This window comes from Salvia hispanica, chromosome 2 (genome assembly GCF_023119035.1).
Source record: "Salvia hispanica cultivar TCC Black 2014 chromosome 2, UniMelb_Shisp_WGS_1.0, whole genome shotgun sequence".
In the NCBI taxonomy this organism is placed as follows: domain Eukaryota; kingdom Viridiplantae; phylum Streptophyta; class Magnoliopsida; order Lamiales; family Lamiaceae; genus Salvia; species Salvia hispanica.
The window spans coordinates 1614814-1630519 of NC_062966.1; the positions used below are offsets into that span (position 1 = coordinate 1614814).

General features: G+C 33.7%; 1 protein-coding gene across 1 annotated transcript; it reads right to left on the reverse strand.

The window, feature by feature from the left end:
* Positions 1-1067: 1067 nt before the first annotated feature.
* On the reverse strand, positions 1068-6407 carry LOC125205796 (NADP-dependent malic enzyme-like). The gene is made up of 20 exons (XM_048104925.1): positions 6245-6407; positions 5787-6079; positions 5136-5256; positions 4946-5020; positions 4653-4804; positions 4462-4567; positions 3811-3876; positions 3612-3707; positions 3442-3513; positions 3264-3347; positions 3061-3159; positions 2814-2861; positions 2634-2687; positions 2456-2554; positions 2253-2342; positions 2097-2174; positions 1934-2008; positions 1762-1852; positions 1504-1632; positions 1068-1401 (listed from the first exon to the last, which is right to left on the reverse strand). The coding sequence occupies exons 1-20, from the start codon at positions 6272-6274 to the stop codon at positions 1307-1309; spliced, it is 1953 nt and encodes a 650-aa protein (XP_047960882.1). The 5' UTR covers positions 6275-6407; the 3' UTR covers positions 1068-1306.
* Positions 6408-15706: the final 9299 nt, after the last annotated feature.

Here is a 15706-nt window from a genome sequence, read left to right on the forward strand (position 1 = left end):
TTTATTCATTTTTCAAACCATTAAATATAGCTCAATATAGTAAAAAAAATATTTATTGCCTAAAAACTAAACATTAGGAGTACAATTTAGAAAATGCAAAATTAGAGCAATTCAAAAAAAAATTATCTTGATTGAAATTGTTTATTGGGAGAAAATAAAAAAATCTTATAGTTCATATATTACCACGTAGATGATATAATATGCAAAGTGTATTGTACATTAGCTTTAATTTTATCAGAGAGAATAGAGGGGAAAAAAAACCCTCAAAATTCATATATTTAAATTTAAAAATAGAAGTTGCCTAATAAAAATTAGAAGGGTAAATGGCTAAAAAAAATCTATGAAGTTTGGTCAAATTCTGGTCTATCCCGTAATTTTAAGAGTCCCGGTTCACTTTTACCATAAATGGTAATATGGTCTCACCTTCCACTAACACATTCCACTTACATTTCATTTAAAACTAATATATGCAAGTGGGCACCCCTATTCGACTAACTTTTTTCCATCCACTTTTATAACATTTCTTAAAACCCGTGCCGCCCATAAATGGGACTTCTAATAGCGGACGGAGGGAGTATAAATTTTATCGGGTGTTCGGGCCAGCCCATCGGGTTATTGGGTCTGGCCATGACGGGTTGCGGGTTAATCAGGTTTAAATTTTATTGGACTAGAAATTTTCAGCCCTAACTCAATAAATTTGGCGGACTATTCGGGCCAACTCACTAGTTTCGGGCTACACTGACATCCCCAGCTGAAAGCATACAATAATTTCCCCGTTTTATGAGACAATTAAGAAAATGTCCAAATTAGTAATTGGTAATTTTTCAAAGTTGTTTTATGAGACAATTAAGAAAATGTCCAAATTAGTAATTGGTAATTTTTCAAAGTTGCGTGAATGACCAGAATGTGACCAAATTTCATGAATTTGTGTTTTTTTGCCATTTACTCAAATTAGAAAAATTGAAAGTTCTGTATTTACGTGAATAATAGATTGCCAAGATCGATATAGAATCGTGTACAATACATTTGTGTAATTTGTGTCCAAAAAGTACTAGTTAGTAGTTATATTCTCTGAATATATTCATTAGCTTTAAAAAGGTAGTACTACAATACAATGCAACCAAAACCACAGTTTCACCCACTTCATGTTGACTAACATAAATTTCAGCAAGCTACATCTATAATCCTACATTATATAAGTCACTCACAGAATTCATCGCGTTTGTGTTCAGAAAAGAAAACGAAGCACAAAATGAAAGATAAAATAGATTTAAATGGCAATGGCTTAGCATATCTTGCCGCTGGCTTAACGGTAGTTGCGGTAGTTGGGGCTGTACATACAGCTTTCGGCATATTTTTCAAGGTTCTCCGGCTCTGGCTGCGGCAAACGAGTTGCCAAACCTGCACGGTAAAGATAGCAACAGCAAAGACCGTGTTACTTTTTCTTAGCTACGCGCAAATGCTACTCATGGATGCGTTTGGCTTAAGAATAAAGATATTTACCGAGTTCATAGGCTTTCGCTGCTACTCTGGCTGCGATTCGGGCTGAAATCTTCCTGATGTTGGAAAATGGTGGATATATGAGCCCTTTATCTAAGTTCTCTTGGCTAACCTGTTCTGCTAGTGCTTCCGCTGTTTGGACGAAACACAAATCCAATTCCGTTATACCAAACACACCCAAAGTGAAGTTCGATTTGCAAATTTCTTTGTGTTTCATCATGTGGAATGTCTAAATTAGGATCATAATTGTTAGGAACTTACAAGCTGCGAGAAGCATATCATCGTGAACACGGATGGCGCCAGAGATTATCAAACCGAGACCAAATCCGGGAAAGATGTACGCATTGTTTGCCTGCAGAAGAAATTAAAGCTAAGAGTAGTGTGGAAAGTTTAGTAATGGATAAAACTCTGTTGAAGGATATTTAGACTGAACCTGGCCAGATGCATAAAATTTGCCATTATATTCGACCGGGCTAAACGGGCTCCCACTAGCGAAAATAGCTCGACCCTGGATGAGGAGTTGACAGGGAGAAATAAGTAAAATAGCTTTCACGAGATGGAAGAATTTATATTAAAGATGAAAGGTGGCTCATCACCTCGCTCCATGTATAAGCTTCCTCAGCCGTACACTCAGACTGTGAGGTTGGGTTTGACAAAGCGAGAATGACGGGTTTCTGGAAACAGATAAAGAGCAATTTTATAAGGCGAGTGAGTGGACTTTATGAAATCGGGATCTAGATAAGATTGTGTACCTCATTTAAAGCGGACATTGCTTCGACCACTTCTTTTGTGAAGGTTCTCCCTGCTCCTGATGATCCTATTAATATTGTTGGCTTGATGACCTATCACAATGTGACATATAAGATGATTCCACAGTTGAGGATGCACATGATCATGTAGATACAAATGCATATATACGTATCTGTGCATAAATCGATAAAAAGATAGATCATACCTTCACAGCATCTAACAAAGTTCTGACAGGTTCATGTTCATGCGCCCATGGCCTCTTAAAATGTTGAAGCGACTCAACACGAGATTTAACAATCAAACCCTGAAAAGGAATTGGGGATTTTATTGCAGATGGAAAAAGAAATGGAAGTGCCAAGATGAACTATTAAGAACTACAATACCTTTGAGTCGACCAGAAAGATCTTCTTACGAGCCTCTTCCACAGGGACATTCGTCTACATATAAGAAGGGGATGTGTATAAATAAATTCCAACAACAATCATTCTGGATTTAAGATCAGAGAAGAAGATAAATGTACGACAAATTATCCTAAAGATGCAAATTCTTGTCAATTACAGTACCTGCTTTGATATTTCAAGTGCTATGAGCTCTGCAATACCAGTGCCAGCCTGCAAGTAGAAAAACCAAAGTCAAACCAGAACGAAGATTTAATGAGCAAGGAGGAAAACCAGGTGATCCTAGTGTGGTATAAATCTTAGGAATTTTGCTAATATCCTAATCAAAGATTATTAGTGTTGAGATGTCTACTTATTCTAACAATTCGATCAATCATAGGAAAAGATATTGAGATTTATAACAAAAACACACCTCTCCAGCTCCAAGGAACAAGAATCTATGATCAGACAAGGTACCCCCGACTAAATTGAGTGCTGTTATCAAACCAGCAAGGACCACAGATGCTGTACCCTGATATACATAAAAAAGAAATAATGAAAAACTAATAGTGATTGGAGATGAAAGAAGGAAAACAAAGACAACAGAGAGGCAAGAAATGATGAGCGTGTACTTACCTGAATATCGTCATTGAACACGAGATGGGTAGTTCCATACTTGGCAAGGAGATCAAAAGCATTGTGGTTTGCAAAATCTTCAAACTGTGTTAGCGTCAGAAGGAAAGACATCGTTAAGAATCAGAACTATCGAACAAATTGGTTAACACGCCTTTCACTAGTATAAGTGAGACCAAACCTGGATTAGAACTTTTTCTCCGTAATTCTGCTTCACTGCATTCATAAACTCATCTAAGAGCTCTGCATACTCCTGCTCATGAAGATAAATTGCATTAAGTTATTGGAAAAGTAATGCTTGCGTCAAGATTTTACTCCAAGAAGGTGCAAAGATGTGTATAGATTGTTAACCTGTCCAGTTGCCCGCCTTCTCCTGAGTCCGATATAAAATTCATCATTCAACAACTGCTCATTGTTCGTTCCCACATCAATGGTCACAGGCAAGCACTGTAAGCATAAGAGCAGACCCTTAATAACGGATTATTCACTAAGCACAAGTCGTATAAAGACCCTCACTATATATATGAATCCAAAGTAGCGTGATACTTACAGCAGAAGGACGAATGCCGCCAAGAGCTGAATACAATGAAAGCTTCCCAACGGGTATCCCCATTCCCTGGTGACATTAAACGATGTCAAGATTCAAAACAAATAGTACGGGCAAGGAACACGGTCACAAAGAAGCCACTAGTTTATCAATTCCAATCCTGGATATTCGAATTGTGAGAGATCAAGAATTCTCACCATTTCTTAGATTCATGGATCCAATTCATTCGACAAAAAGAAAAGCAACTTGGAATAAAAAAGAAGTAACTTGGACAAAAAGAAACGACGTGGTTTAGACATCAATAGTACATCTGAAAATGACTTGTAAACGTTATTATGACCGTCCCTCATTGGTTGTCCTAACACTCGCTCTGCATCCAAATTCCAACACTTGCTTTAGTGTTTGTTTGTGTGTGGTGACATAAATCCCTCCTACAACTCATGAATTAAGAACTCTTACAACAACAAGGTCTACTCAACACAAATGAATTGGGCGGTCATGACACTTTTCCTAGGAATCTTTCACAAACTTCCCAACTAATACTAAGAATGTTTGACTTATCGAACACATTGTTGTATAATCTTTCATATAATTCATATATATAGCACAACCCCATCGGAATTTCAAAAAAGAAGAAAATATTGAGTTAGTTACCTGGCAGCCAAGATCTCCAAGACCTAAAATCCGCTCACCATCTGTCACCACAATAACTTGGATCTTCTTCTCAGGCCAGTTTCTCAATACCTCCAGTATTCTTCCCCTGCAAAACAGCAACAGCTCATCAGTTTAAAATGTCACAACAGGAACCTCCAAGCAGCAAATTGTATCGGTAGGACGAAATATACTTTTCTTTCAGACTGATGAAGAGGCCCTGGGGCTGTCTGAAAATGCTCCCATACTTTTGACACGCTTCCCCAACAGTCGGAGTGTAGACTACGGGAAGCAGCTCCTCAACGTTTTCAATGAGAAGCTTGTAAAACAGTCTCTCATTTCTCTCCTGAATAGCACAATAAAGACCAAACTTGAGCACAAGGTTTTCTCGATGCATAAACAAAAGCAGATCCAATATTTTCGAAACCAGAGTTAAGAAACACGGCAAACACCACAGCTAATGTGTATCTGATAATTGCATAATTACCTGGAGATCCATCATAGCCATGTATCTCTGCAAAGGCACTTGGTATTGGCGCATGTTGGCCATCATTTTCTTAACCTTCTCAAACAAAGAGAGAGAAAGCAGACAAATGCTTATTAAATTTCATGGATGACTACAATTCATGCGGATGTTTAGAAAAAAAACATGAATTTGAGAAGTCTATTATGCTAACCTGGAGCTCTTGGCTTACAACCACTGGCGGGAGAAGGCCACGTAAAAAGTGGGCATCCCTTTCTTTTAGAGTAAAGGCGAGGCCTTTGTTGTAGTGTGGATCACGCAGCAATGGATATCCACTGTGGAGCAAAGAACCGTGATTAGGGAAACATACAGCCAAAGAAACTCGAATCATTGGAAGGCCGAAGGCAACAGTCCCACAGTCATTGTATTCATAGGAAACACTAAGGATTAATTAGCCAGTGAACAACACTGCCATCTCACACACAACACACCTTATCAATTCTCATATTATGCGGATTAACAAACACTTTAATGCTCATATTCATTAAAGAAATAAAGGATTCCCAAATCATAACACATTCAACAAAATAGCTACGTATCAAGATCAAGCTAATAACAAAGCAATAAAAACAGGAAAAGAAGAAAACAATCTTTTATCCCAGAATAGAAATATCATTTCACAAGGCCCACTTTAAAAATAATATTTCCCAGAAAAGACTGCAAGATCTTTACTAACTTAAAAAGATATACTCCTACACAATTTATAGCAAAAGCATCAACATAGAAATCATCGACAGCCACTAAATCTCAAAAACACACACACACAAAATAAGGAAAAGGAAATTGGTATAGATTACTGGATGACCTAGCTACAGTGACAGTCCAAGGGGTGATGTACTGATCCTCGGTGGCGGTATCCTCTCCGTACACATCTTCCACCCCGCCGCCGACAGTAGATGCTGCTGGTTGAATCTCCGTCACCTGCGACTGTGAAGGGGAGGGAGCATTCTCTCTCATCTCCTTGAGAGTATTCTCCATCAAAACGCTGACGTTTCGGTCTGCAGCGTTGCCATTTGAGCTCACAGAAGCTACCACCACACTTGGAGCTGATACCTTCCTCTGCGCCAAGCTCTTCGACACCCCTGCCAGAGTATTATTCTGCAATAATTGCCATTTTCATCAATTGTAAATTTCCGATTTGCAGAATGTTTTAACTTCATATCTCTAATTATACGATAAATTGTCATCGAAGTACAAATTGAATAAAATCTGGATGAATAATGAGAAAATTGCTTGAAGGAGATGAATTGGGGGCGTAATTACCAGAAAAGTGGTGCCATTCAAGGAAAACATGGTGGCGGAAGAATTGAGGCAACAGGGAAGGAGAAAATGAGAGGAGAGAGAAAGAGAGAGTGGGGAAGTGAGGATAGTTTCCTTTTAAAGCGATTGCTTGGCTCGCGATCTCCGTCTCCCTCTCACTGTAAAATCTATGATTACGCCATCAACTGTTTCTCCATTTCCACGAAATTGGATTATCAATAATTCTTGATTAATTGGAATATTGGATATGTCTTCAAAGTTTATCACTTGCATATTTCAATTCCATATTTTTATTACACACGTTGTTAACTTCAATAATATTATTGGAAAGATTTATATTTTCACTAACATACATTATTTAATAGATGGAGTACATAATTCATTCGTTGCATTCAATGTGAGTGTCGATTTCTTACTCTTTATCCCTTCTTTATTTATCTTTCTTTAATCTTTCTTCATTACTTCTATATTAATACTGTTTATTCTTCTTCAAATATTAATAACTGTTTTCTTTTATTAACTTACAAGAAATAAAATAATTACAACTAATATCTAAGGGAAATTTATTTTCAAAATGATTGTACTCCCTCCGTCCCTTATTAGGGTATCTCCACTGGCGCCCCTCCCACTCGCCCGTCAGGGACGGGTGACCTGACGGGCGCCATAGTGGGCGGGAAGGGCGCCCACGCCCGTCCCGAGTGCCCCTGTGATGGCCTCGCCCCTCGGTTCGACGTCCTACCTGACGGGCGCCACTGTGGCGTGGGTAGGACGTCCCACTCGGACGTCCCACCGAAACTTTTTTTTTTAAAAAAAAAAAACTCTATAAATACGGCTCGTGTCGAAATTTTAATTTTGTAAATTTTAATTCCGTAAATTTTAATTTTAATTGTGAATTTATTAATTTTATTGCGGGAAGTCCTAGTGGGAAGTCCTAGTGCAGTGGGAAGGGCTAGTGATGTGGCGGTGGAATGGGAAGGGCTAGTGCTGACGTGGCATGGGAAGGACTAGTGGGAGGGGCGCCACCGGAGACACCCTTAGGAGTCACTCTTTGATCGGACACGGATTTTAAGAAATATAAAAAAAAGTTAGTTGAAAAAGTTAGTGGAATGTGAGACCCATTTTTTTATATTGGTTTTATAATAAAATGTGAGTGAATTGAGTTACTGGAATGTGGGACCTACTTACTATTTATGGTAAAAATGAAGTGTGACTCTTAATTGGGAACAACCGAAATGGAAAAGTATGACTCTTATTGGGGAATGGAGGGAGTATTTGTTAGAAAGAGATAGTGATTGGAAGGAAGAAATCCCATGATTGATATTGGTGAATCTTTCCTAAATTTATATGTAGGGTAAATTTTGACTATATGTACAGTGTACTAGACTAATAGTCATTTGGTCTATACAGACATGTCATTCAATTGAAGAATATAGATTACTCCTTTCGTCCCAGATAATTTGGGACACTTTGACCCTGCACGGGTTTTAAGAAATCTAATGGAGGGTGAGTTGAAAAAGTTGGTGGGATGTGGGTCCTACATTTAAAATATTAGTTTTATAATATTATGTGAGCAGGAATGAGTTAGTAGAATATGAGGTCCACTACCAAAAATGGTAAAAGTGAAGTGGGACAGACCGAAATGGAATACTAGGACGAATTATCTGGGACGGAGGCAGTAATATTTAACAATTGTATCACAGGCAGAACAAGTCCAAGTCGATAATGAATCTCTTTATCTCATGGGTGAAAGTTTGATGGTGGCTCACATTGATGATGGATCTTATCTCTTGTATCGTCTACCCACGTGATTGTAATTCGATTTTCATTTCGCCCACATGTTCGAGAATGTGTTAGAATGTCTAAATCTTGACATCAGTAAATGGAAAGTGGGACTACTGAAATTTCACCGACCCAAAACTCTTAAATTGCCTTTATGTGCCTAAAATGTCTCATAAGCTGATGTCCATTAGCCATTTCACAGAGAAGTTAAATTGTACTCTTCTGATGCATCCAAATTTCTATGTATTATAAGATATCAAGACGAGAAGGATTATTGGGTATGACACTGAGTGTCAACGCTTCTACTACGTGGATGAGATAGCTCAATTAGGCAGCGTTGCAATGCTGGCTCATGGGGACAGTAGCCAAACTGACCCATAAGTTGGTTTATGCCACTGTCGAGCAACTTGAGCGTGGAACTAACAAAGCAAACTAGCGTTGTCACCGAGCATGTCACATCACTGTGGAGCATCCTCAACCGCCAACCGCCTGAATCTAGCTCAAATAATATCATTGTTTCTCCTAACAAACACACGCCAGATGTTGATGAGAATGCAACCATTGATGGAGATATTGGGTATTATATTCTCCCTCTAAAGAGTACCCTACCCCAAAGAGATATAGCCGAGAAAAGGTGGCAAAGAAGAGCAGGTATTCAATAGCAAATCTTGTTAAGGCTAACCTATCTGAAACGGCTAGGGTATTTGCAGCAGCCTATACGAGGAAGAAGGGTATCCTTAAAAAGCAAAAGATGCAATGAATATCAAGCATTGGAGATAGACAATGTTGGTGGAGACTAGAGCCCTGATCAAAGACAATACCTAGGAGATATGTATGCGACCAGAAGAAGTCAGACCAATGTACTCATACCTACGAGGTCGACTATGCAGAGACATTCTCCACAATAGCCAAGATGAGTACTATTCGGATACTGTTCTCCATTGCTGCAAATAAGTATAACTGTTATATCAATTTGTTATTACCAATCCTTAACTACACAGGGAGCTGACAAAACTAATCTACATGGAAGCACCACCAAATTTCACTGTAGATTTCAATGGTGGAGAAGTGTGCAAACTTAAGAAAACACTTTATGGCTTAAACAATCTCACATAGCATTGTTTGGAAGGTTCACTGACGTGATGAAGAAATATAGAGTTTCCTATTGAAAACGAAGATAATTCACCTTTGTAGGAGGTAATCTTGTGACTTGGCGAAGCAAGAAATAAAGGGTGTTAGCTATATAAAATGCTGAAATCAAGTTCCGAGGAATCAAGAGTAGAATAACTGAGGTCTTATATATGGCTAAAGAAGTTAATGACTGAAGTATGACTAGTATTACAAAATTCGTGCAAGTTATTTTGTGACAATGAAGCGGCCATCAACATATCCGAAAATCCTAAAGTTATTATCATGAAGTTATTTATTAATCTAATTTACTTTCAATTCTGATACTATCCTATAAACTGGAGTATAATTATAATATATCAAAAATTAGACATAATTATTCTTTTCTCTCTCTTTTTTTTTCTTATTAATTTTGTTTTTGTGTTAGAACCTTTTACTTTTATATTCATTACATCTTATTTTTTCAGCTAGTTACTTCTTACGATTAAATAAACATTTGGAGTATGATTGTATCCATTTATATAACATAATAAAAACATTAATGTGCTTTATAACAAATAGTACAACAAATATAGATAAATTATTTTAAATATAAAAATTATAGATAATGTATATTTTTATTTATCCAAATAAATATATACGTATCTATCAACTGGTCAACACTAACAAACATACTATAATTAGCCAAATGCTTAAAAATGTCATGACAAATTTGTCAAATCTAATTTGTAACCTACCTCATTTGTTTTATGAAATATGAAGATGCAACAATCGAAGAGATTGAATTTGATGCTGACGAGGAGGTGTTTCAGCATCATCGCCACTTGAATATTATATGACCCACGCATTGACACCATTCAAAATTGCTACATCTTGGAGTTTTATACAAAGTCTTGTTTTATTATATGTGGTGTGTCTTTCTTCAAATTTGCATCATTCTTTGGATTGCTTCATGTATTCCTCCGACAACAAGGTTAATGGTCCTAATCTACATGTGTCATTTTTTGTTTTTTAATCCGTACAATAGTTTTATATCAATATGTCAAGCTTAAAAATGGTTATAACACAAAAAATGTACCGGATCATTGGAGATTAAATGTGGAAAATATGACGAACTCCGAACTTTGCTTTAAATTCGGTACGAAAAGAAAGTAATGTAATTCATATTGTCTTTGATTATTTATTAAATACTTAGCAGAAGTCTTAGAGCAAATTAGTCTAGATCTAGCATTATACACTTGATTGTAACATAAGTCATCACAATAGGCGACTCAGTTAATTCTTTCCAAAAGAGAAATAGTACAGAACCAAGTGTGAAAGACATTTCACAAGCAATTGGTCTTGTATACCTATTGGATAAAAGTTGTAATGTTTGATAGAATTTTTATTCTACGCCCCCTACGGGATTGGTGTGGTAGAGCACTGATTAAGATAACTCTTTATTGTTATTTACTAAACCCTAATCTAAAATGCCCACATAATATGTGGGGCATGAAAATATAGTCGAATAAATTCATTAATCATTGTGTTTATGCATGGGGACAAAATAAGAAATGTGCATTCTTTTAACATTTTTCTCTGTAATTTCCACTATTAGTGTGTGACATGCATGCTTTTTTATCCCATCGCATAATAAAGTATAATTTTATTAATTGTAAAAATTAGTCATTATCAAGAATTTACACATTTTCATACGATTGGGTGAGTGGTGAGATGAGCAATAAGATGACAAGCCACGCTTTTATTTGATTGATATATATGGAAGTGATAGTAACACGCTTTTCCCTCTTCCACCACACGATCCATATCCAATAATCCAATTCCATATTTTATCCAAGACTATGAATATTCTATGAATCGATATGTGGAAAATAAATACTGAAATTGAAAGAATAATAATAAAGTTAAGAATCCCAATTATATGCATCTCCTATTTATTGAGGGATTAGTACATGAATAAGGAAATATTTCTACTTTAATTTTTTAATTGTCTATTTTTTCATTTCAACACTACCTCTCAAGTTGATATGAAAATATTCGGTACTTATTGCGAAGATTTTCATTTTGAATTTGTCTGACAAATATTTTATACCTATACTTATTCGGGAGTTCTTCAATTAGATAAATATTTTATGCTCTTGTTCGGAGCTCTTTAGTTTTTTATTAGAAAATTAAACTCATTTGAAGTAGTTAATTTAGAGAGTTTTGACTTACTTAATGAGCTAAGATAGTTTTTGCATACATTTGGAAAGGATGATGCTAAACAATCACATTATGGTTAACCACACAAGGTTACTTTAGTAAATTAAAGTAATAATTATACATTAAAATTTTAATTGTAGTAAGTAAAAGACTTTAACAACCCTCTTAATTCAGAATTGAGAATTCACTCTCTTCTCCATTTTCAAATTTGAACAAAAATTACGCATTAACTACACTTCAGTTATGCCATAGTACCAATAAAAAGTAAAAACTCAAGAGACAAATTTTAAAAACAAAATTTCGATATGCATTCAAATTTGCTACTCCATGTTTATTTCTTTCTTTTTATTTAATGATATCTTAATTTTTGCACCATGCATATAGTATTATGTAACTCTTTTTGAATTTAAACACTCAAATATATTTTAAAATTCAATTAGATTTATAAGCTAAAATACTTATAAATTCTAATTATAATATCTGTATGTGTGTTTTATTTTTTTATTTTATCTAAACTTTTTACTTTTATTAATATTTTTATTTTATTTTTTAAAACACTTTTTTTCTAATAATTAGTCTGTGATATCGTAATTAGAATATAATAAATATGCTAAGTTATTGATTTAATTAAAAAAATTATATTATTTTGCAAACTGATTCGATGTTTTCAAATCTTAATTCTGTTAGGTTTATGATTGCAGGATTAAAATTATATTATACGTTTAATATAATAGTAATCAAATCATCTATTGTGGTTTGTAATTTGCGGAGCTAGGATCCACCGAAGCATTTCTAATGTATGGATATTTCAAGAAATTATCTCCTACTAATATGGAGCTAAAAGATTAGAATTTCCACAATCATGATACCAACTTACAAAATATGAAATATCATTCATTTTTAATTCTTAGTTTCTCGATTCTTAATTTTTTTGCTAAACTAGTATTTCTTGATTCTCAATTTTTAAAACGTTACAGTCAAACCTAAATCAAAAAAATAATCACATCTTCTTTACCCATCTATATAATATTTTAAGTAATATGGTTAGATATTTACCCTTTTTCTTCTTACCCATCTATATAATATTTTAAGTAATATAGTTAGATATTTTCCCTTTTTCTTTAGTATAAGTATATTGTCTTGTAATTAAAAGCTCAATTTACTATTTCTATGAAATAAAATTAAAATTTAATATATGATGTGTTATTACTAACTGAATTTACAGTTTTGATTTTAATAATCTCATAATCTTGATATGAATTTTTTACTATCCAACATCCTTTCTTCTATTTTCTAACTTTTTGGAAAGTTAACCTTATATAATTAATATCTTCTTTTTTTCTATAATATATTAAAATTCATTATAACATGAAACAAACTAAAATCTGATATATAAATACTAATTGAGTTTAGGATTTTGAATTTAGTAATATTATAATTTTAATTATTTATTTTCCAATATTTTAATTCTTTTTATTCTTAATTATTTTAACATTACAATTGATCTTTAATCAAGAAATAATCACATTGTCTTAACTCATTGATATGATATTTTAAAGATAATGTAATAGTTAAAGTTTTCTTTACAAATATTACTGTTTTTAGCTCAACTTGCCTTAACATGCAACAAAATGACACTAGTATACAATATATTTAGCACTACTTGAGTCTACTATTTTGATTTATTAATTTACTTTTAAAACTTTTAATTTCTTTAAATTTTTAATTTTGAAATGTTACACTCAAATCTCGATCATAAAAATAATTTAAAGATACATAATGTTTCCTTTTTTTCTTTCTTATTAGCTCAATTCACTACACTATGCAACAAATAAAATATGATATATGATGGATTAATACTAAGTGAGTTTACACTTTTTTATTTTATGTGGTTCATAATTCAATATGATTATAATACTAACATTATTCTAACCCATCTATTTAATATTTTAAAGATATATAGTTAATATTTTTTTATAGTATTAGAGTTATTAGCTTAAGTCGCTATAAATTCGCTTATATATTCTACAAAAATTAAATTTACTATATTGTATACTCCCTTCGGCCGATTAAATATGAAACATTTGGAATCGGCACGAGATTTTATGTAGTGTTGTTTTGTGAGTTAATAAATAAAGAGTAAAGTAAGAGAGATGAAAAAGTAGAGATAGAGTTGTTTTCATTTAGGAAACGTTTCATTTTTAATGAGACAATAAAAAAGAAAAACGTTTCATTTTTAATAGTAACTAACCTAAATGAATTATTACATTGATTTTAAGAATTTTATAATTTAAATTTTAATTCATTACTCTTCAACCTATCGATTTTTATATATTTAATTTTTAAAATATTATGTCTAACCTCGATCTTATAAATAATTACATGTTTTTAACTTATCTATTTAATATTATTAAAAATATATAGTTAATACTTTCTCTCTTTTCTTTACGAATAGTATTAGAGATTTTAGCTCAATTCGCAATAACATGAAACAAATTACAATTTGATACAGTATATGATATAATATTGTTATTTGAGTTTCCGGCTTACCTTTTGTAGCTTTAATTTTATTTTTTTATTTTTCAAAATTTTATTTTCTCTAAGTTATTACTAAAATTTTGAAACATGAAAACATGTACTCTAATAGTATAAAACTTGCATAATATATACTCTTAACAAAAGGTAAAGAAAAAATGAATAAGAACAAAATAGAAAATAAAACATGCGGTATAATATGTTAAATGTGACATTATTATATAGACTTGAGATTGCAGAATCGACAACTAAATTAGCTGAATTTAAAGACTAAAATTCCATAAACAAAATAACTAGATATACGGAATAGTGTAGATATGATGTTTTCTACTTTTCTTTCCAAAGAGGTGGAGTATATTAATAACAAAATATAATGCAAATATCGATCAATCTTTTACATTTTTTCAAAAAATAAGATGTACCCAAAAATGGGAAAAGGGGATAAGAGGGAGGGAAAAAACTGAAAAGATGGGCGCCATTTATGGGTGAATAAGCTGAAAGAGGCTGTAAGGATAGATAAGGAAATTCAGTTTTTATTAAACCAGAAAACTAAAAGTAAACCAGTTTTTTTTAGAAAATCAGATTATGGTTGTAGATAATGTGGCTACTTAGCTTTTCCCATTTGGAAACCCTTCAGATATTTTTTTCTTTGAAATTTGCAAGACTTCGGAAATTGTTGAAGTTCTTCAAAATTTATGCTTGCATAAAGCCCATATTTATCTAAGCCCATGGATATAGTTGAAAATTAAAAAGCCCATACCACTTTTGTAATAAACCACTTAAATCCATCTATCTGTAATTAACAAATCACTTTTTCTCTGTATTAAAAACAATTTCAAAACTTTAAATTCGCATAGCTCTCTTGGTATAAATGAACTTTTTTTTGCAGAAAATATAGTATCAAACTAAAGGTTATTTTATAAGAATTCTAACGGAATCTCGACTGGTTTTCAGATGATGACGTGGAATCTCGACTGGTTTTCAGATGATGACGTTCAATTGATGAAGTTTGATATAATTTTTATTTAAATTTTCATATATTTTGATAATTATTTTAATATCAACATGTCTATCTAAGTATATCAATATACTGATACGTGTAATATCAATATAGATGTGTAAATATTTTTCATGTAATTGTGTTAACATACTCGTTTGATTGTGTTGATAATTTTAATACACTATGGAGGTGTTCGGTTGACTAGACTAAATGTCATGATTAAATATATATCATGTTTGGTTCATAAGATTGACCCCCTCAACTTAATCTTAGATGGATAGTCTCATGATTATTAGTCATAGCCTCCCCCCTCCAACTAAAATAATCTTAGAGCATCCGTAGCGGTAGCAGGGACGGTGCTCGTCCGTCCGTGCCAGCGGCGCGGCGCTGCTCTTAGTTAAGAGCACGTTCGTGCCGCTGAGCACCATTACGTGGCAGCTTCTGATTGGCCAACGGCATAGCCATTGGCAATTTCGTTTTTTTATTTTTTAAAAAAATCAAAATTTATTTTAAAAAATGTTTTTAAATAAAAAAAAAATTCCCACTTCCCAAAAAAATATATCCGTTTTCTACCCACTTTTAATTTATTTTTCAATTTTTTCCAAAATTCACATTTTCATCTATAAATACCCGGCGGCCAACCGCCCCCGCCGTCGCGCCTCGACTCCATCCGCCCCCGCCCCCGCCGCCCCCGCTCCCTTTGTGCCTCCTCCATCCCCAAACAACACGTTGTTGGCCATCTTGAGTCAACTCTATATGAACGATACGTCTCGGATGACTCCGGATCAACTTGCAACACATGAGCAAATGATTTGGGGTCT

Bases quoted from the DNA above. Each gene is read 5' to 3' on its own strand.
- LOC125205796 (XM_048104925.1), bottom strand. From the start codon at position 6,274: ATGTTTTCCTTGAATGGCACCACTTTTCTG. The intron at 5,257-5,786 runs GTCATCCAGTAA...TTTGCTCCACAG, and splicing joins TGGACTGTCACTGTAGCTAG to TGGATATCCATTGCTGCGTG. The intron at 1,853-1,933 runs GTTCAGTCTAAA...TTTCTTCTGCAG, and splicing joins AATTTTATGCATCTGGCCAG to GCAAACAATGCGTACATCTT.